The sequence below is a fragment of the Phodopus roborovskii genome, unplaced genomic scaffold (assembly GCF_943737965.1).
Source record: "Phodopus roborovskii unplaced genomic scaffold, PHOROB, whole genome shotgun sequence".
Classification (NCBI taxonomy): domain Eukaryota; kingdom Metazoa; phylum Chordata; class Mammalia; order Rodentia; family Cricetidae; genus Phodopus; species Phodopus roborovskii.
Genome location: NW_026125489.1, coordinates 1,552,249 through 1,572,361, shown reverse-complemented (window position 1 = coordinate 1,572,361; position 20,113 = coordinate 1,552,249). Strand labels below are relative to the sequence as shown.

Genomic DNA, 20,113 nt, shown 5'->3' with positions numbered 1-20,113 from the left:
TCACCGTGATTCTGTTCCGTGCCAATCCCCCTCACCTCTGTTTCCTGCCTACAGCCCTTGGTGAATGGAGCGGATGTCATTTCTGGGTTCTAGTCTTTTACTTTCTGCTGATCATTTGCTCCTTAAGGTCAGAGATGCTCTCGGACTCGTCCTGGCTCCCCAAGACCTGGTTTGAGACATTCTTTTCAAGTGAGGGAAGAGCAGAGAAACCATCTTCATGAAGTGGCAAAGTTCCAGCTTTAGTCCCAAACTGCCCAGATGTAATGGTGTCCTCTTTAAGTTATAGAAATGCAGATCATGGTGTCATTCATGAATCTAGTTTCACTGAGCAATGGCTCCTGTCTCAGGAGAAAACAAAATTGACATCCTGTGTTGCAAGGCTACTCATTTTGTTTGTTTTGGTTCTGAGACAGAATCTGGAAACATGACTTTGTATCAATATACAAAACAATGTAAAATACTGAGACAGGTGGCTGTTCAAAAAAATAGACTCAATAATCTACCCTTTTATCCTATCATTTCTATACTATATACCATCCTTTTCCCTTCAGAAACAGATCCCTGAATTGAGCCTCCTTTGTTTAGCTTTCTCTCTGACTATAACCAACAACAATTTGTAACCAAATCCCCTACAACAATGACAAACATCCATAACCCACTGAATGACCAAAAACACTCATCCCATCTTTTGGGAATGTGGCATTGTGTTTGCTAGACTGCTTCCTATTGTCTGGGGACATCTTTTAGGGGACCCTGAGAAAATTGGGATAGTGCTCAAGACCTAGGAGAAATAGCTGTTGTTTAGCCTCAGTATGATGGGAAAATGTAGGGCTTATCTGAGGTCTAGCTGGAGTAGTCTGAGATGTTTAGAGTTTGTTTCTGTGTGGACCTGTCTTTACTGAGTACCTGCAGAGTTCTTTGATCCAGTGAGATAAATCTTTTTTTTCTACATAAATTTTTATTTAAATTACAATCTTATTTTACATACCAATCCCAGATCCCCCCTCCTGTCCTCCCATGCCCCCCATCATACCCCATCCCAGCCCTCCATCTACTCCCAGGCTGGATGTTGGGCTCAAGTCTTTTTCTGTCTCACCAGTGAGATCCCAAATGACCACATTGAGACCTACTATTAATTATGAAAGTTTGGCCTCTCACTAGATTAGCAGTCACTGCCCAGCTAGTGAGCCCCAGATGTCTGCTAGCCTCTGCCCTAACAGCATGAGATCAAAAGATCAGGGACAACAGCCCACTTAACTTTTCTACGAGGGTTGTGTGTATTAATATCTTTCTTGAGACTAGAGCTTGCCACTAACTAACCATAGAGGTCTGGAGGTCTGTACAGACAGACAGGAAGTGAGGTAGCTGGGCAGAAACAGGGTATAAGCACGGAGAAACAGGAAACCGCTCTTATCGGCTGAGACACTGAGGTAAGGCTTGCTCCTTCTCTCTGATCTCTCAGCATTTGCCTGTATATCTGACTCCGGATTTTTAAATTATCTAGACCAATTAAGAATTGCATTTACAGTTGTGGAAATTGAGCTCAAGTTTTTATGCTTGGGCTGCTAGTAGTTTACGGACTCAACCCTCTCTCTGGCTTCCTCCTCCTCTCCCTTGTCCCCTTCTTCCTCATCTTCTTCCTCTTCAGATGCTACAAAAAGCCACCTCATTTGTTCCCTTTGTAGTCTTGGCTGTCTGTAAGATGTACACCTTATTAAGCCCAACTTCTAGCCAGCAGTTCTTAACCTGTGGGTCACGATTCCTTTGGGTTTCTAATGACCCTTTCACAGGGGTCACCTAAGACCATCAAAAAAGAGATGCTTACATTGCGATTCACAGCAGTAGCAAAGTTGTAGTTATGAAGTAGCAATGAAAATAATTTTATGGTTGGGGTCACCACAACATGAGGGTTAAAGGGTCACAGCATTAGGAAGGTTGACAGCCACTGCAGACCTTCAGCCTTTAGAGCACAAATGTCCCTTCATTTCTGGGACTAGCTGGTTTTGTGGCAACTTGACACAAGCTAGAGTTGTCAGAGAGGAAGGAGCCTCAGCTGAGGAAATGCCTCCATGAGATCCAGCTGTAAGGCGTTTTCTCCATTAGTGATCAATGGGAGAGGGTTCAGTCTACGGTGGGTGGTGTCATCCCTGGGCTGGTGGTTTTGCGTTCTATAAGAAAGCAGGGTGAACAAGCCAGGGGAGCAAGCCAGAGAGAAGTTTGTAAAATTAATTTTGGATTCCTGTCTAAGTGTATGTTGTTACAAATTCAAAATTATATTTGTGTATGTGTTTCTATTTCTGTTTAAATGTGTGTGTGTATATACATACATATACACACTCTCTATATATACACACATATATGTGTATATATATATACATATATATATATATATAGAGAGAGAGAGAGAGAGAGAGAGAATGTTCCTATTTCTGTTTACATGATTTTTGCCTATTTTTACTGAAGATATTTTACATATTGATACAAATTGAGAATGTTTTTGTCACATTGCACTATACACTTCTACCTCCAATTAAGATATTTTATATATTACCATTGTGAGGTCACTGTCCTCACACTGCACATCTGTTTAAAGATTTATTTTTATAATGTGAGCTTTGGTCTTTAAGCTATATAGGCTATTGAGAATTACATGTCAATCGTCACCCACATTTGTCATACTTATGTTATTTACATTCTCTAGATGCACAGAGATGTATTCTGCACAGATAGATGATCTTCACACATTTCAAAGACCCACAGAATATGGCATTGAAGTGTTTTAATAAGTTAGGACTCAGTTGACGTGAGACATGACTGCTGTTGGCAGCACTGTGCTGTTCCAGAGAGTTTGATGGGAAACAGAGAAACTCCATATGGAGCTTGTTTTCTCCTTGGCAAAACTGGCCTGTGGGGAAAAGAATTGCCCTGGCCTCCACTGCTCAGAGTAAGCGGGATCCAAGGAAAAGCAACTGCTGGACCTTATCAAGACTGAGTAGGATAGTCTTTTCAATTTTTCCTGCTTCTGAAAATGGTCTGTCACATATTCTAGGCCTTTAGCCAAACTTGGTTGCCCCAAAATTACAGAGAGACTTTGAATGACTGTCCAGGTAGTTGTGAGGAATGGGTTTGACATGACTGGATGGATCTAGGGAATTCACACTTAAAGGGACATGGGTTCTCTGAATGACTGTTTCTGTCATTTCTTGCATCTTTTGGAAGGTGCTTGCTTGCATTTCCTGCTTATTCGGTTATATTAGTTTCCTTCTCTGGTTTTTAATGGGGTTGAAGACTAGATAGTCACAGTCTCATATCTTAGCTAAGGCATATTAGGTACAAGACTTCAACTCTTCAGGATAGAGTAGCAATTGGAATTATCTCTGCTATTTGCCTATTACCAATTTCCTGGACATTTAGTGTGTGTTTCTTGCTTAATGTTGTTCTTTTTGGTTGTAGTTCCATTTTTAAATGTAAGTGATTACCATTTCTTTCTCCAGGACAATATTTGATAATTGTTCTTCTTGTATATAGATTTGTATTAGATTTAGAACTTTCTTATTTAGACAAAAAGGGGAACTGCTGTGGGAAATAATTCTGCCAATAGAGTTGGGGTACTTGCCATAGGTCATGGCATCTTGTCTGCAGACATGACCTCTTATAAGGAAGGGGGGGCAATCGCTTCCTCTTTAGGAGGTCAAAGCAGAAGCAAGCCCTGTGGGTAATTACAATTACCCAGGACAGACAGCAAAACACAGCAGCTGGGTCCATAGCAGTTTTCATCTTGTCCTGTATTTCATCTTGTCCTGTGAGTTTGTATTTCCCGTTGAATCCCCATAATAAAGAATTTTGTAAATTCTCTCATCAAATCAGAGCAATAGGAACCAGGGGACTCTAAATGATCTCAGCAGCCAAGGGGACCTCAAAACCCTAGAGTGCTCTGCACCTTACAAAGTGGGGGCTTGGTCTTCATAAAAACTGGAGATGGAAGGTACATTTTCCTCCAGAGAACCCATGTCCCTTCAAGTGTGAATTCCCTAGGTTCATCCATTCATGTCAAACCCATTCCTCACAACTACAGCTCCTTCCTTCCTAGACCTGACAGGAATATGCGCTCCAGTTCCTGTCAAGGGCTTCTAGAACAGAGCAGATCTAGACTAGTCCCTGGAATTTCCAGATGAAGTAGTGAGAATGGGGGTCTGCATGGGACAGCCTCACCTGGAGCCTCAGGGCTGAAGAGAAATCCTCAGAGACACCTGCCCATCCCCAGGGTGTGATCGTGAATTCATCACACTATGGGGAGCTTCCTTCTATTCACACTTGCTCAGTCACACCATGATGCCCTAGAGCCACTGACCACACTTAGGACCGGACATATGTCCTAGGTGCCAGTCCTGCCCCCTCCCCTAGAGGAGCCCAGCATGGAGGGCAACAGCTTGTAGCCTCATCCATCCCTGATGCTCCAGAGCAAACTTCTCAGATGGGTTCAGCCCTCCTGATCCGTTTCCTCCCAGTGGACAAAGTGGAGAAATACCACTGGTTCTTCTCAACTGTGACAGTGAGTGGAGAGTGTGCATGTGTGAGTGTGCGTGAGTGTGCATGAGTGTGCGTGAGAGTGAGTGTGCGTGAGTGTGTGTGAGTGTTCAAGTGTGTGAGAGTGTGAGTGTGAGAGAGTGTGTGAGTGTATGTGAGCGTGCTGTGTGAGTGTGTGAGTGTGCGAGTGTGCGTGAGTGTGCGAGTGTGTGAGTGTGTGTGAGTATGTGAGAGTGCGCTTGAGTGTGTGCATAAGTGTGTGAGTGAGTGTGTGAGTGTGCGTGTGTGCATGTGTGAGTGTGTGTGAGTGTGCGTATGTGCATGTGTGTCTGTGGGTGGGTGTGAGTGTGTGTGAGTGTGAGTGAGTGTGAGTGAGTGTGTGACTGTGTGCATGTTGTTTCTTCTGGGTGCAGACAGACTGAGTCCAGAGGCTCACATTTAGGCTTGCCCTCACTCACAGTCATCCTCCTGGTTTGCCTTTGCAGAATGCTGACATTGCAGGAGTGGCCCACCCTGCCCTGGTCTTGCTCAGCTTTCCAAGACAACATGGGCTGACCTGGATGGACCACACAGGAGTTCATTCAACAGGAGCATTTGGAGACTCTAGACTCCTTTCCGCCTTTTCCTCTTCCTGTCCCTTCACTGTTCCGAGACTGCAACCAACACTCACTGTGAGTTTTCTGTTGACTTTCTTGAACTACTGCATGCTAGTCTATCATCATGTGTAATATTAGTGTCTGTAGGTAGCCATCGAAAAGAAAATAACAGCATGGCGTGGTGGCATGCCCATGTGATCCAAGCTGTGGAGACATGGACACGCTACAGAGCAGGAGGAAGCCCTGGGCGGGTGAAGTCCTGTGTGTGTGCTGCTGACATGGGCACTGCCATGACATGGACCAAGGGCTCTGACCAGGGGATAATAGGCAAAGCCTTTCCCCATGTGGGTCAGGCCCTGACTCGGCCACGCCTTCCTCCTCTGGTCCAAGTTTGGGTGTTTATGGATGAGGGATCAGTCCTGAGAAAGCCAGCAACTGCAGCTTCCTGGAGGTGCTAGGCTGGGTTGCTGCCTTCAGACATCCCGCAGAGAACAGCCAACCCCTCCAGGATGCTGTCTGTCCATAACAAACACGCTGAGGCCCCGGTTGCAGAGGAAGGAAGTAACTGAGGCTCCATCGCAGCACACGCAACCACCGGCTGCCAGCTCAGTACATGTGTCTCTGTGCCTGTCCCTTCTTCATTCCCCCACTGTCCCCAAAGTCCCTTTGGGTTTCAGACCTATGCAAGATGACTTGCTGTAGAAAAACTAGGTATTCATACCATGGTGAACCTGTGTGACATAGTGATATTCTGTGTAAACTAACGAAAAGATTAACTAACAATACAAAGAGGTTAGACACGGGGACTGCTGGTGATAGCACTTGCATCTCTACCAGAGGACAAATTTTACTCCCAACACCACGGCTAGGTAACTCACAAATGCTGGGAATTCCGTCTCCAGGGGATGCAATGATCTGCACTCTGTGGGTACTCCAACACACATGGAATAGAGGCACACATGCACACAGATAGATAAAAACCAATCTTTAAAAATAAAATTAGGAAATGATGACCCTGAGATGTGGGTCATCTCACTTTCTCTTTTCAGCCATATTGGGGATCACGGTTGAGACACAGCAGTTGCTCCTGTGACTCTGTCCTCCGTGTTCACACCCAGGGAAGGAAATCAGGCACCTATGGGTGTCCCTCTCAATGCCAACGGTGTTCTGAGCCCAGGAACCTTCCTTCTGAGGATCCGTGACCTGACACTACACTCATGCACCCCCAACTGTGGAAACAGATGTAGGCTTCACAGAGCTTTGGCAGGCTTCGGGGATGTCCAGTAGAAGAAGGCATCCACCAGAGCGCTGGGCAGGTAGCTCATGGGGAGGAAGAAAAGCTTGGCATCCCAACCAGCTGAGTATCGGGTGCGAGGGTGACAGGAAGTCAGCGCGTGCTCCATGCAGTCTGTCACCAAGGAGAGGTCGGCCGTGCACTTTCGGTCCAGTGACTTTAACACTGTCAGATCTATGCAGAATGAGAAGCGATGCAGGTGGCGTTTACCTTTACCACTCCTGCTCTCCATCCCATGCCTCCCACATCAGAAGCCATGCCCAAGCCTAGCCTCTCCCAGGTCCTGAGGAGGGACCACAAGCCGGCTTCAAGGAAGAAACATGCAGCTCTCCACCTGTGTGTTAGCTCATGGGAAGTTCTGTGGAACCCGCCTCCCCTGCCTGACTCACCCTCAGATTCATGATGAGAGGTTCAGATGGAACAGAGCAGTCTGTTCTGAATGTCCAGAACTCTTTGAGACCTGATACCCACCCTCCCCACCCCAGGGGTCTAAACTGGCTTTCTGTGATTAGAAAGATAAAGGTATTGCTACTGGCAACATGAGTGGAGACTAAAGGTTCTGGCTAGGCTTGGTTTTGATCCTTGCAGCTCACTTACTAGATGACAGGTACTTCTCGCCATAGACCTCTCTGACTTCTGGGCTGGCCCGGTCCCACAGCCTCTTGACACATGACATAAGAAGGTCACTCCTGCTACTACCAGTCTTGAAGTAACCAGGCTCTATGATAGCCACCTTCACCCCAAAATAGGAGAGATCCCTCCTGCAGAACAGACAGACATCAAGGACTTCAGGGGACTTCCTGTGAAAAACTCACATGCAACAGGAGCCTGTGGTGAGGAGAGGCCGTGAGATTTGGAACTGGGTTGTGCAGCAGATGGGAAAGACCCCTGTGCTGAGGACGCTGCCTCTGTGCTTTTGGTGTATCGAGTTGACTGGCCCAGAGCTAGGCATTCTGTTCTGTGACATCACTTAAGACCTCCCTCCATGTACAGCAGACACAGAGGATCGCCATGCTTGCTAGAGTCACCTCCTTCTCACAAGACGCCCTCCTCCCTACGTATGTCCCAGGGAGCTCTGAGGACATGTCCCACATTGTTCCTGTCTTCAGAGAGCAAGACCCTGCCTGCCCCTCCCTCCATTCACAGCCTTCCCCTCCCCTACAGCCAGGACTGAACCTGCCCCAAATGCCCCCCTCTTTCAACATGTCTCAAGGGTATAATTGGCAACATCATGAAATACATACTTCCCAGTGCCCTCAGGCTTCACACAAGTCTACCTCAGGCCACCTGGTGAGCCTCCTCTTCCATATCTGGCCTGTCCTGTCCCCCCAGGAGAATCCACCCAAGCATACAGGTTCCAGGCTTCCATGTTTAAGCTTTGCTCTGCACGGTTGTCACAGCTGACTGGGCCATGGCCATTCCAAAGTGAGGCCACACATCTCTTCTGTCCCCTCTTGATCTCCAGGTCAGGTTAGAACCCTTTCTCTAGTGCAGGGATGTGTTGAGTGTGAAGACTACAAGGGCCTGATGCCTATGTGTCAGTTTGAATGAGATGGCCATCCCAACTGAAACACATTTTAGCACCATACAGCTCAGGGGTCTGGATTCTGAACCAAAACTGCTCACAGGACCAATTCTACCTCAGTAATGTCCCCAGTGCCCTCCCCCCTCCATGACAGAACAAATGAACTGAGCTCAGGTCTCCTTCCTGCCCTCTACTAGACATGGATATGTGCTTCCCCATGAAAGATTCAGGGAGGGGAATATAAGAGGACCAAACCATCTCCACAATGAGATCCTAAAGGCCTTGTTTAAAATGCCCCCCCCCCCGAAAGCTTCCCTCAGGGTCCACATCCCTGCCCAGTACCTGAGGCAGTCCGAGAAGGCCTCTACACCATACTTGGAGATGCAGTAGCCACCACCAAAGCAAGACACTCGACCCATGACGCTAGAGACGTTGACCACACGGCCCCTTGCCTTCCTCACTGAGGGCAGCATGTTCAGAGTCACCTCGATCATGCCCAACAGGTTCACATCCAGGACTTCTGCAAAGTCCTGCTTGTTCAGCCACTCAGTGGGACCCGAGGGAACAGAGATGCCAGCGTTGTTGACCAGGCCCCAGAGTCCTAGGGACAGTGGGAAGAAGAGAGAGTCACACAACCCAGCTATAGTTGTGGATGGAATGCATGCTCAGCAAGGCATCTGTTACTTGTTTCTTATCGGCTAGCTCTGCCTTAATTATTAACCCATTTCTGCTGATCTATGTATTTCTCTTACCGGGGAGCCGGCGACATACTGCTTTCTCCAGACTCTCCATCTTGGCTCCTCCTTCCTACTTCCTATTTCCTCCTTGTCTCCTAGTCCCTCCTATCTTCCTTTCCTATTGGCCAACAGTTCTTTATTATTAACCAGTATGAAAAACATACAAAATGACATCTCCCATCACAAGACCGCTTACACATGTGTTTACTGGAGGGTAGGATGCTATGAACAGCAGCCTGGTTTCATCAGGGCAGGGAACCCATCCCACATGCTCTAGGCTCACTGCATGGATACCTTCCTCCTCTAAGTCTTCATGGCCCAGCTCCCTGCCCAGGAAGTAAGAAGCAGTCCTTTCTCACTTGCTAGTTTCAAGAAGGGATGGACGTTGAAGACTTGGTGTGCGTCTGTTTATCGCCTTGTGTTTTGCGGATTATTCTCACCCCTGAAGGTATTTTATTCTGTGTCTTGTGGTGGTGGTTTCAATAGGAATCTGACCCTTAGGCTCATATATTTGAAAGGTTGCTCATTGGGAACAGCACTACATGGCTGGGATTGAAGTTGAGGCCTTGTTTGAGGCAGTGTCTCACTCAGGGTAGGTTTGGGCTTCCAAATGCCCAAGCCAGACCCGTGTCTCCATCTTTCTGCTACCTGGAAGGATTCATGGAGAACTGATCTGGACATAGAACTCTCAACTTCTCCTGCATCCTCGTTGCCTGCACTCATCCAGGCTTCCTGCCATGCTGATAATGGACTACACCTCTGAAAGTGTAAGCCAGTCCCAAATACATGCCTTCCCTTATGAGAGTTACGGTGGTCAGTGGGCAATACTGGCACACCACGCCTTTAATCTGAGCCCTCAGGAGGCAGAGGCAGGTGGATCTCTGTTAGTTCAAGTCCAGCCTGGTCTATAGAGTGAGTTCCAGGACAGCCAGAGCTGTTACACAGAGAAACCCTGTCTCCAAAAACTGAAAAAAGAAATTACTGTGGTAATGATAACCCTCTATGGAAACAGAATACTGACTAAGACACATTGTTGCTTCTGTCTTTCAAATGGCAGAGGAAGAAAATAATAAGGAAGGACAAGGAGAGAGGGAACAATTTAAAAAAAAAAAAGACAAAATTAACATTTGGGTGAAAATGGGTTGAGACATGGCCAACTGTAATCTTGATTGGGGAGACTGTGGGGAAACAGTGCTGTGTTTTGGGCTCTGATGAAGATGGCCTTGTAAGTTCATCAATATTGAGCATCTGTCCTCAGATACCTACAAAACCCAGGGACAGGATAGGAAAGGTGACAATGCTTGCTGATCACTAACAACGCTGAGACTCCTCCCTCAACCTCAGAACAGGGTGCCCTTTGATGGAGCTGACCCACAGTCTGCCCTTCCCCACCTCCTTTGGTGTTTTGGTCATGGATGCTATGTACCACCCTGGAAGTCTCACAACTAAACTCAGCATCTTGACTGTCAATTTCTGTGCAGAGTGTGTTGGACACTGGTTGGTTGAGATCAGGCATCCAGTCTGCTGATTTAAAATAATTGGCTCAGTAAGTGGTATGCCTCCTAGTGTCCAAAGCATGTCTTGTTGCTCAGGATACCCATATTCTTCCATCATGTTTTTGTTGTTGTTTTTTGTTGTTGCTGCTGCTGCTGTTTTTGTTGTTTGTCCTATTTTATTTTTCTTAAAAAGCCATATGGAAATGTCCTCCTGTAGAAGCTTCCTGTAATACATGTGCACATGAAAGGAATCTAAACAAAACTCCGGTAGGATGCAGAGAACATACCTGACCTAGACATCTTAGGACACCAAGGATATCCTCCAGTGACAGGAATGGGTTACATCCTGGTGACTCATTGGCCAAAAGGGCCTCATGGGGCCCAACTCCCAACCCCACCACAGGCTACTGGCAAGGCTTCTCATTGCTCTGCACATCCTGGTACCAAGGCCATAGTGCTGAAGATGGTACTTACTGAGGTCATCAAATTGGGAGAAGTTGAGCTGGTGCCCGACTCAAAGCTTCACCCCTACTGACTAGCATTCAAGGGGCCAGAAGATACTCTGTACTCTAACGAGGAGGAAGACAGTCACCAGCGTCACCCTGCTAGGAACCCTGTGACCTACAACATTTAAGATACACTAGGGCAATAGAGGCACAGATGACGTGGGCGTAACTGAGCTCTTTTTAATTACATTTAAGGGCCACTCTCTGAGACTCTACTAGTCAAAACCTGAGAATCCTAATACTATTCTGCTAAAGAAAATAAATACACTAAAGTGACATTTAATACTTGCTATTATACATACAGACCAGGGGTTTGTTCAGCCCCTGTCAGAAAACATTAGTCTTGCAGTAGATGAGAAGTAACCCAGGAAACACATCTGGAAATCGTGCAGTGAGTGAGAGGCTTTGGAACACTCAGTCCTAAAAAGGGAATCTTCATGAGCGCCCCACCCTCCAGGGTCAGGGATCTATGAAGGTGAGGACGTGGGAGGATTATAAGAGCCAGACGTGGGACCTGGAGAGATGGCTCAGTTGGTTAAGAAATTATCTGCTCTACCAGAGGTCCAGAGTTCACTCCCCAGCAATCACATGGTGGCTCACAACCATCTGTAATGCTGTCTGGTGCCCTCTTCTGGCCTGCAGGGATACATGCAGGCAGAACACTCTATACACACACAAAAAAAAAAAAAAAAACAAGCAAACAAAAAGCCAGAGCTGAGGGATGAGTCCAATCAGCTGTCTTCCAGACACAACAGGACTCGCACAGGTTGTGGCAGCATTCCACAGGTTCCAGATGTGACCCAGCGCTGAGAAGGAGAATGGGGTGCAAGGTCCAACCTCTAACCAAGCAGCTGCTGGCAAAGGGTGTAACAGGTACAACCGCTGTATTGGCATTGGGGCCTCATACCCAGAAGTCGTTGGCTAACACAAAATGAATTCCAAGTAGTAACTGTTTAAGGGATTTTTTCCCTTTTTTTTTCTTGGTTTCCTGTTGTTTTTCATTGTGGTGTTTTAGTTTGTTTTTATCTGTGTGTGTGCATGTGTGTGTGTGAGTGACATTCCTGCAGTGATGGATGTTGCACTTAAGCATGGCAATAACCTTTGTCCTTATAAGGGATCCCAGTTGGAAGGTGAGACCAGGTCCCAGTACTGAGAGAGGAAATGCATCTGACACATGAGCATCCAGTCCTCCTTCCTCCTTGGTCTCTAACGTGGCACTCAAAGCCAACAGTCCAGTCTTTCTGCATAAGATGACAGAAGAGTTCAGACAGGAGTGTGGACATGAAATTACACAGGGCATCGGCCGACCAAGAAGAGAACTTGAGGGACTCAAGTAGGAAGAAGGAAGGACTGTCATGTCAGAGAGGGAAGATCTGCTGTCAGTTCAATTCCACATGTACCCATGTCAGGGATCTCTTCAGGCCTACACAGGCAGAGAAACCAACACAGACAGGAATCTCAATGGTACCTCTGTTCCCAACTCGTTCCTTCACCCACTGAGTGGCTGCCACAATACTCTCTGTCTTGGTGACATCAAGGATCACTGTCTCCAGCCTGTCTGATGTCCTGTTCCTCAGCTCCTCGGCTCCCTTCTCTGTCAGACATGCAGCCAGCACCCTCATGCCTCTCCTGTCCAGCTGTCTGGCCAGCAGGTTTCCAAAGCCCGAGTCGCAGCCCGTGATGAAGACATACTTGTCTTGGAGATGGCTCACCACCTGCCTCTCCCTGAACAAGCGCAGGAGGTTCCACAGGCCCACTAGAGCCACCAGATAGAGCCACATGCCTTTGATAAGGACAGACACAGACAATCTGTGCCAAGGTGAGCCTGGCCTCTATTCACAGAGCATGCAGAAGATAATGAGGACTCGGGAGACACAGCAGAATGCAGGCTTCTAGCAGGGAGTCCACACTTTGTCTCTGTCCACTGCCTGTGTTTGTATTTATTTCTACCTCACCTCTCTGTTCCCTCACCTGATTTGTCATATCATTTATAATGGCCTTTGGCCTGCCCTTACTTGCTGCCAAGAAATCACCACTGTCTATTCAGTAATCCACTTTTGTTCTATTATGATCTTTGCTTCTACTCACGTGGGAATACATGCATGTTTCCTTACACATGCCACACTGCAGTCAAGTCCCAGGCTCACCTGTGTCTCTGCATCTTGCACTTGACTGCCACAAACCCAGAACTTTGTGAACACAGTTAGGTGCTGGTGCCAACCTGCACTTGGACTCAGGACACATTCACAAGGAAATCTGCTCTGCACCTTACAAAGTGAACACAAAGGGAGACAGAAGGTACATTTTCCTCCAGAGAACCCATGTAAGTAGGTACCACGAAGGCATATTTCCCCCTGTCTTTTGCTTGTAAAGGTATAGTGAAGAAACAATCTTTTAAATCAGTAACTATAATAGGCTGGTTTCTTTTTAGGCAAAGGCATTCCAGGCTGTAGAGAGCCCATTGGCTGAATGACTTTATTGATGGCTCTCAGGTAGGGTTGTCAGCATTCTCCATTTTCCAGCTTTCTTTTTAATAACAAATAAAGGAGACTCCCAAGGGCTGGTAGATTATTCCATATGTCCGGCATTTAGCTGTTTCTTAACCAGCTGTTTTAAAGCCTGTAGTTTCTCTGATGTCATAGGCCATTGCCCAACCCAGACAGATTTGTTAGTTAACCATTTCCAGGGTAAGACTGTTGGTGTTGTACCCTGTTTTTGTACAGCCTGAATGGTTGGTGACTTTTTGTTGTTTGTTTTTTAAAGGTTTATTTACTTATTATGTATAGTGTTCTGTCTGCATGTAACACTGCAGGCTAGAAGAGGCACCAGATCTCATTACAGATGGTTGTAAGCAGCCAATTGGTTGCTGGGAATTGAACTCAGGACCTCTGGAAGAGCAGCCAGTGCTCTTAACCTCTGAGCCATTTCTCCGCCCCCCCCCCCAGTGACTGGGTTTTTGTTTGTTTGTTTTTTGCACCTTATAATATTCTTCCCAGAAACATGAGTTGGTTTAAGGTTTGCTTCTGAGACGGGAGGAATGTTAATCTGGGTATTCCCATGCTGCAACAGGTCACCACCCCACAGACTCACTGCTACTTTAGCCACTTACGACCTCAGCCTTCCTCTGTGGTGATACTTTGTTTATGATCTAATAAAGCTTGCCTAAAGATCAGAAGAGCAAAGCAGCCAACCACTAGAGAGTTCTTACCTCTACCAAGGCTGGGCAACCCTGTCCTCAGCGTGACTGCAGACTGAATACTCTGCATTCCTGTCCCCACCCACCCTATACCCCTCTCTAGTGCTGGGATTAAAGGTGTCTACCACCACTGCCTGGCTCTATGGCTGTGGATACCTTTGCATTCTGATATTCAGGCAAGCTTTATTAGATCATAAACAAAATATCACCACATTTACCCTTTTTTGTCTAGAATTAAAAAAGAAAACTATAACTAATATAAGAAAAACAATATACAATAGGTACAATAACTATATACAATATATACAGGCAGTAAGTACATCAACAATGTCTAGTCTATTTGCATTTGACAAATTAAGAGAAAATACTCCACTATCCTATCTTGGCGAGTTCAAAAATTTGCACCTACATCACATTCTGATTTGCATTATCAAACTGTCTTTTAATGTCTTTCAACCTTTTGCTTCTTACATCTCTTTAGTGAGTTTCTTTTCTGAGTCTGGTAAACAAGAAAAACTGTAACTATCTAGTCCTCAACTTCCTCAGAGACCCAAGAAGGAAATAATATTAACTGGGAAAGCAGGAAGTGCAAGCAAGTGACTTCCAAAAACTGTGAGAACTGACAGAAACAGTTGGCTGCCTGGACAGTCTCCCAGTCCTCTGCAATGTTGGGGCATCCATCTTCAGCCTATGGGCTTAGCATCTCTGACAGACTTTTCTGTGAAACAGGGTTTTTGTTAAGGTTTGCAGTCAATTTCTTTTGTGTCCTGCTTGTCCAATTTGGACAGCATACCAGCAGCAGTTGGCAATGAACAGCAATGTGGAAAGTGTAAGCCAAATAACCCCCCCCACACACACACACAAACACACACTTGCTTTATGGTCATGGTGTTTCATCACAGCAATAGAAACCCTGACTAAGACAGTAGGTATGGGGAGTCATACATGACACTGAGTGGAAGGACCTAGGGACAAGGAGTCACTGAAGAAATGAAGCCTGCTAGTTGTCCCAGGTCGGGAGCCCTTCGTTCTTCTGTTGGATGTGAGCAAGGATGAGAATTCACAGATCCTAATGGCTTTTGAGAATTTTCTACCCTCAATCGCTGAAATAAGGCAACGAAAAAGGGTGCCAGCAACTCCTGCAGAAGCAGGAGCCTGAGCAGGAGGAGGAGGGCCAGGAGGAGGAGGAGCAGGAGGAGGGCCAGGAGGAGGAGCAGGAGGAGGAGCAGGAGGAGGAGGGGCAGGAGGAGCAGGAGGAGGAGGAGGGGCAGGAGGAGGAGCAGGAGGAGGAGGAGGAGGGGCAGGAGGAGGAAGAGGAGGAGGAGGAGCAGGAGGGGGGGCAGGAGGAGGAGGAGCAGGAGGGGGGCAGGAGGAGGAGGGGCAGGAGGAGGAGCAGGAGGAGGAAGAGCAGGAGGAGGAAGAAGAGGAGGAGGAAGAGGAGGAGGAGGAGCAGGAAGAGGAGCAGGAGGAGGAGGAGGAGGGGCAGGAGGAGCAGGAGGAGGAGGAGGAGGAGGGGCAGGAGGAGCAGGAGGAGGAAGAGGAGGAGGAGGAAGAGGAGGAGGAGGAAGAGGAGGAGGAGGAGGAGCAGGAGGAGGAGGGGCAGGAGGAGGAGCAGGAGGGGCAGGAGGAGAGGGGGCAGGAGGAGGAGGGGCAGGAGGAGGAGGGGCAGAAGGAGGAGGGGCAGGAGGAGGAAGAGCAGGAGGAGCAGGAGGAGAGGGGGCAAGGCCCCGCCTGGGGGGACTGCAAATCCAGCTCCAAGGTGGAATCAGCTCCTTGCCTATACCCAATGCTCAGCCCTCAAAAGCAAAGTGGGCCGTGTAAGCCACGCCCCTCCACCATGCACACATTGGGTCAAGCATATGGTTGGATCTGGTTTCTGTGGAAACATTGTATGGAGTCCATCTCTTTTTTGAGCATCTTTTTTACCCATCAGCAGTAACAAACGTGAACAGTTAAAAGCTGCCCAGATCCATTGATCTCTGGCTTTGTCTGTCCTCATCCCCATCCCCAACTGTTTTGGGAAGTGACATCCTGTACTCACCCTAGAGAGCTCCATGGACAGTCAGTCAAGTGTGGTCTGACTCTGGCTCCTTTTTAGGCGTCCTGAAGGATAGTTTCTGTTTGTGTGTGTCCAGAATTTACACTTAACTGACACCTCCCTGTCTTTGCAGTCCTTGAGAAATGGGGTCTCTGAGGAGTCTAGGGTATAGGAATGTGCCCAGGAGAAAAGCAGGCTGTTCCAGCATTGGCGCTCCCTGTCCGTCAACTTGATGCAACCATGGGAGAATCAGCCCTAGGGTGCTGCAATCTTGGGTAGCAATAAAACCAGTTGGATCCCTGCAATCCCCATCAGGAAGAGGGTTGCACCCTAAAGTGACTTCACCCCCTCATCACCATCCCACTGCTGGGGTGAGCGTGGGGGTTGCGGGCTCATAAGGCCACGCCGCTCCCTGAGGAGATACACGCATTTCATGAGGGAGAGGGAGCCCTATCCCTCAATGGTGCAGTGACTGGTAAGTTGCCCTTGCTCAAGTAAACAGCTCCCCACCCATGCTCATACAGGAAACCCTAAGTAGTGCAGAGGGACACAGGGACACACATACAGGACAGGAAATCAGGCCAGAGCCTTGTTAGGAAGACAAGTTCTGGTGGGAGGGGGAAAGGGATCATAGGAAAGGGGATGGCTGAAGTACATGTTTCATATATACATATATAATTATAGAAAAATAATAAATTTCTTTAAAAGTGACCTCATTATAGATGGAAGTCACCATGTTTATTTTAAGCTGGTATCGAAGAGTCAAACTTGCCTCGGAAGCCAGGGGACTGCAGACAGCAGACAGCAGAGGGAGCCCTGGGCGGGTGAAGTCCTGTGTGCCTGTGCTGCTGACATGGGCACCGCCATGACATGGACCAAGGCTCTGACCAGAGGATAATAGGCAAAGCCTTTCCCCATGTGGGTCAGGCCCTGACTCGGCCACGCCTTCCTCCTCTGGTCCAAGTTTGGTGTTTATGGATGAGGGATCAGTCCTGAGAAAGCCAGCAACTGCAGCTTCCTGGAGGTGCTAGGCTGGGTTGCTGCCTTCAGACATCCCGCAGAGAACAGCCAACCCCTCCAGGATGCTGTCTGTCCATAACAAACACGCTGAGGGCCCAGGTTGCAGAGGAAGGAAGTAACTGAGGCTCCATCGCAGCACACGCAACCACCGGCTGCCAGCTCTTATTTTGTCCCCTCAAGTCCCCTAACAACACTTCCTGTTTGGAGACCTCACTTCCTGTTTCCATCTATTTCTTCTAGCTGTAGGTCACCAAAGCCTTCCCACACTCTCCTCCTGCCTTCTGTCTGCAGTTGTAAGGAAGTTGACTTATTTCTGAGGAAGGATTCTAAGCCTGATGAGAGGACCCAGATTAACAGGATTTTTCTCTATGAAGTGGGTGATATGGGAGGAGGGTGGTGGAGCGGAACCGTGGCTTGAACCCAGGGTGTCAGCAAAAACTCCCCCAGTGAGCTGTATCAGCAGATTTCTTAAAACAACTGCATTATGAAACAAGGCTCTGCTATCCTGCCCAGGCTGCCTTTGACCTTGTGATACTCCTGGGTCCGCCTCTGAAGTGGCGCAGAACACAGGTGTGCCCAATACAGGTAGCTGTAAATGTGTTTTGATGCCAAGCCCAGGTATTAATAGCAACTGCCTGTGTTAGAAAGTCCCTGGTTCTGGGGTGCTTGCTATCCTCTGAGACATTAACACACTGAGCCTGGAACTTGACTAGGGTAGAGCACGTGTTGTGGATTACGTATGGATTTGCACGTGGGCATAGTTGAGAGAAATCAAGGGACCTGCAGGGCTTTGCTGAGTACTGAGTTGTGGTTTCTTTCGGGACAGGGCAGGAAATATCCAGGGATATTTGTCTATCAGAATAGCAAAAGCTATTCAAAGAGCCGAGTGGGGCAGGAATAAAATGGCCCAGAAAGTCCATAATTGGGGGAGAAACTGAAGGCCATGCCAAAAGCCTGCAGGCTGCCCAGCCTACCACAGTCATCGCTGTTCCTACTCCCTCAAATCTGAACGGAGGCCAGGCTCAGAGTTCAGAGTCTGTTGTGGACGTCACACAAGGAGAGGTAGGCGGTGGACCATCTCCCAAACAAACATGCCTTCATCAAGGCTGTGACTCCGGGTGTGGGACTCTGCTGGCCAGACAGCTGGGCATACGAAGCATGAGAGCGTCGGAGAAGAAAGCTGAACAGCCGAGGAGCCAGACCTCAGACATGTTGGAGACCATGACCCTGGAAATCAACAAACCAGAGCTGTCTCCAAAGCGTGAAGGGACGTGTGCAGGGAGGTTAGGGACCAGACAAAGGTCCTACCCAGATTCCCGTCTGGGTCGTGTCTCTGTGTCAAAGGGACATCTCCTCTGTGCTCAGGGGCAAGATTCCTCAAGTCTGGGAGGCTTAGAAAAAGTAAAATAAATAAAAATAAAAAAATAGAGAAACAAACAAAAAAATAAATAAAGGCATCTGCTAGCTTCCTTTTTTCCTCGCCCACGCGGCATCATGAATGAGCCTAGGAGGCGAGAGGCTGGCAGGTGGGCACTGTTTGTGGCCCAGATGATAAGCGTTTCCTGCAGGGGAAAAGAACGGAGGGATGAGGAGGTGACATCATGGGGGACTCTTACACACTTGAGCTAAAAGCAGAAGTGGAGAGGTTACATTAAAGATCAGTCCGTTCCAGTCAGACTCCAAAGTCCACGACAGTGTTCTGAGGAGTTGAGTCTGCTCTGGGTAACAGATTCACAGAGAACATACTAACTACTCGTGGCATCCATTCGTGGCACCCACGTGGCTGGGACTCTGAGGCTGCTTTCCTCACAAGCCACACATCTGCCTTGCTGCTGGCTTCCATGGAGTCCCTTAAAGTACCACGAAGCCAAGATCAGAGGGCGTGGTAGGGTCTAGTGTGTTGCTGGGGACAGATAATATGTCATGGGGTGGGGACCAGAGAGGTAAGGGGAACATTGCAGAGCCCCAGGGCCATACAGGCTCTCGATTCCTTTATGTCTGTCCAGGTGTTTTCCCGAGATAGCAGTCATGATTCTGGGGAAATACAAGGAAGAGCAAACTATGTTTTTCTGTTGAGGAAGTGTGCATATGTGCATAGTAAGTTTTGGCGTGGCCAGTGCCTGTCCTCCCACGGGATGGAATTGGCCCGGAGGAAAGGAGACATTTTTTTCTTCAGAAGGCTCCTGTGGATCTGAGTGGGCTTGAGAGGGGACATAGCAGCCTGAACTCTCAGGTCTGAAATACCCATGAGGTGAGGAGAGTTGCTCTTTGAAAATAGGAGGCACTCCCAGCTTTGTGTGTGACTCTATAGTCCTCAGCCACTTTTTTTTTTTTGAGTCCAGGCAGCCACTGCACTAGCCAGAGTCAGTAGAGAGGCCTGGAAGGTGACAGGATCCACTATAGGCCTGCTCCAGGTCAGCTCTGACTAAGGTACCTTAGTCTTACCCTTGTCCCCAAGAACTGGAATGCTTGCTGCCCATCAGCCTGCTCAGCCTTAAGGAACACTGATGTCTCCTGGGCATGACTTCCTTGATCACTCATCCGGGAGGCCAACACAGACTGGAGGCTGCTTGCCAAGGAAAGCAGATTTGTCATCTACCACTGCCCACCTCCGTTGCCCAGGGGTCTCTCCTTCAGAGATGGGCTAATGACCTGGATCCCACCCCCATATCTTAGGTACAGCATGACCCAGCCTTGTTGTATGAAGCCTAAAGTTGTGTTTGAAGTTTAAATGACTGCTTAAGAGATCTGTAAAACAAAACGCCTCTGACCTACTGTAAGCTCCACTTGCCCAAGGACGGATGACATGCTGGAGTGCTAGGGGCTGTCGTTCACGTAAGATAACAAGCCATGAGTTTTCACTTCTGTAAATGAGGATGGTTACCCCTACAGGATGTGCTTGATCACATGAAGGCAGGAGGTGTGTCAGGGTGTATTCGTGCCCCCCCACCGCCGTCAGATAAAGGCAGGAAGTAGGTAGCCTTGTGGGTTTTGCCTTTATAAGCACCTGACTAACGTAAATCACAGCCATTCCATGGGAATCCCAGGTATGGACCTGGCCAGGGTCTATGTCAGTTTTTAATAAAGCTTGTTTCCAATCTGGCTCAAAATTATGGTAGTGGTCTTATTCTTGCCCGGTGGGATTAACAGGTCGTGTGACACCCTCTCTACCTGTATA

The 20,113-nt window shown here is 47.9% G+C and overlaps 2 protein-coding genes across 2 annotated transcripts in view; one reads left to right on the top strand and one right to left on the bottom strand.

Annotated features, from left to right (window-relative positions):
* Nucleotides 1–20,113, top strand: part of Zbtb39 (zinc finger and BTB domain containing 39) — a 161,047-nt gene that overhangs the window by 49,759 nt on the left and 91,175 nt on the right. The gene's annotated exons all lie outside the window — the stretch shown is intronic.
* Nucleotides 6,173–12,518, bottom strand: LOC127215649 (retinol dehydrogenase 16-like). Its single transcript, XM_051176087.1, has 4 exons — nt 12,150–12,518; nt 8,285–8,543; nt 7,015–7,178; nt 6,173–6,591 (listed from the first exon to the last, which is right to left on the bottom strand). Exons 1-4 carry the CDS (start codon nt 12,460–12,462, stop codon nt 6,374–6,376), a joined length of 954 nt encoding a protein of 317 aa, XP_051032044.1. The 5' UTR covers nt 12,463–12,518; the 3' UTR covers nt 6,173–6,373.

Coding starts and splice junctions, on each gene's coding strand:
- LOC127215649 (XM_051176087.1), bottom strand. CDS start 12,462: ATGTGGCTCTATCTGGTGGCTCTAGTGGGCCTGTGGAACCTCCTGCGC. Junction 8,544..12,149: donor GGAACGAGTTGGGAACAGAG/GTACCATTGAGA, acceptor CACTGTCCCTAG/GACTCTGGGGCCTGGTCAAC. Junction 6,592..7,014: donor CGAGAAGTACCTGTCATCTA/GTAAGTGAGCTG, acceptor CATTCTGCATAG/ATCTGACAGTGTTAAAGTCA.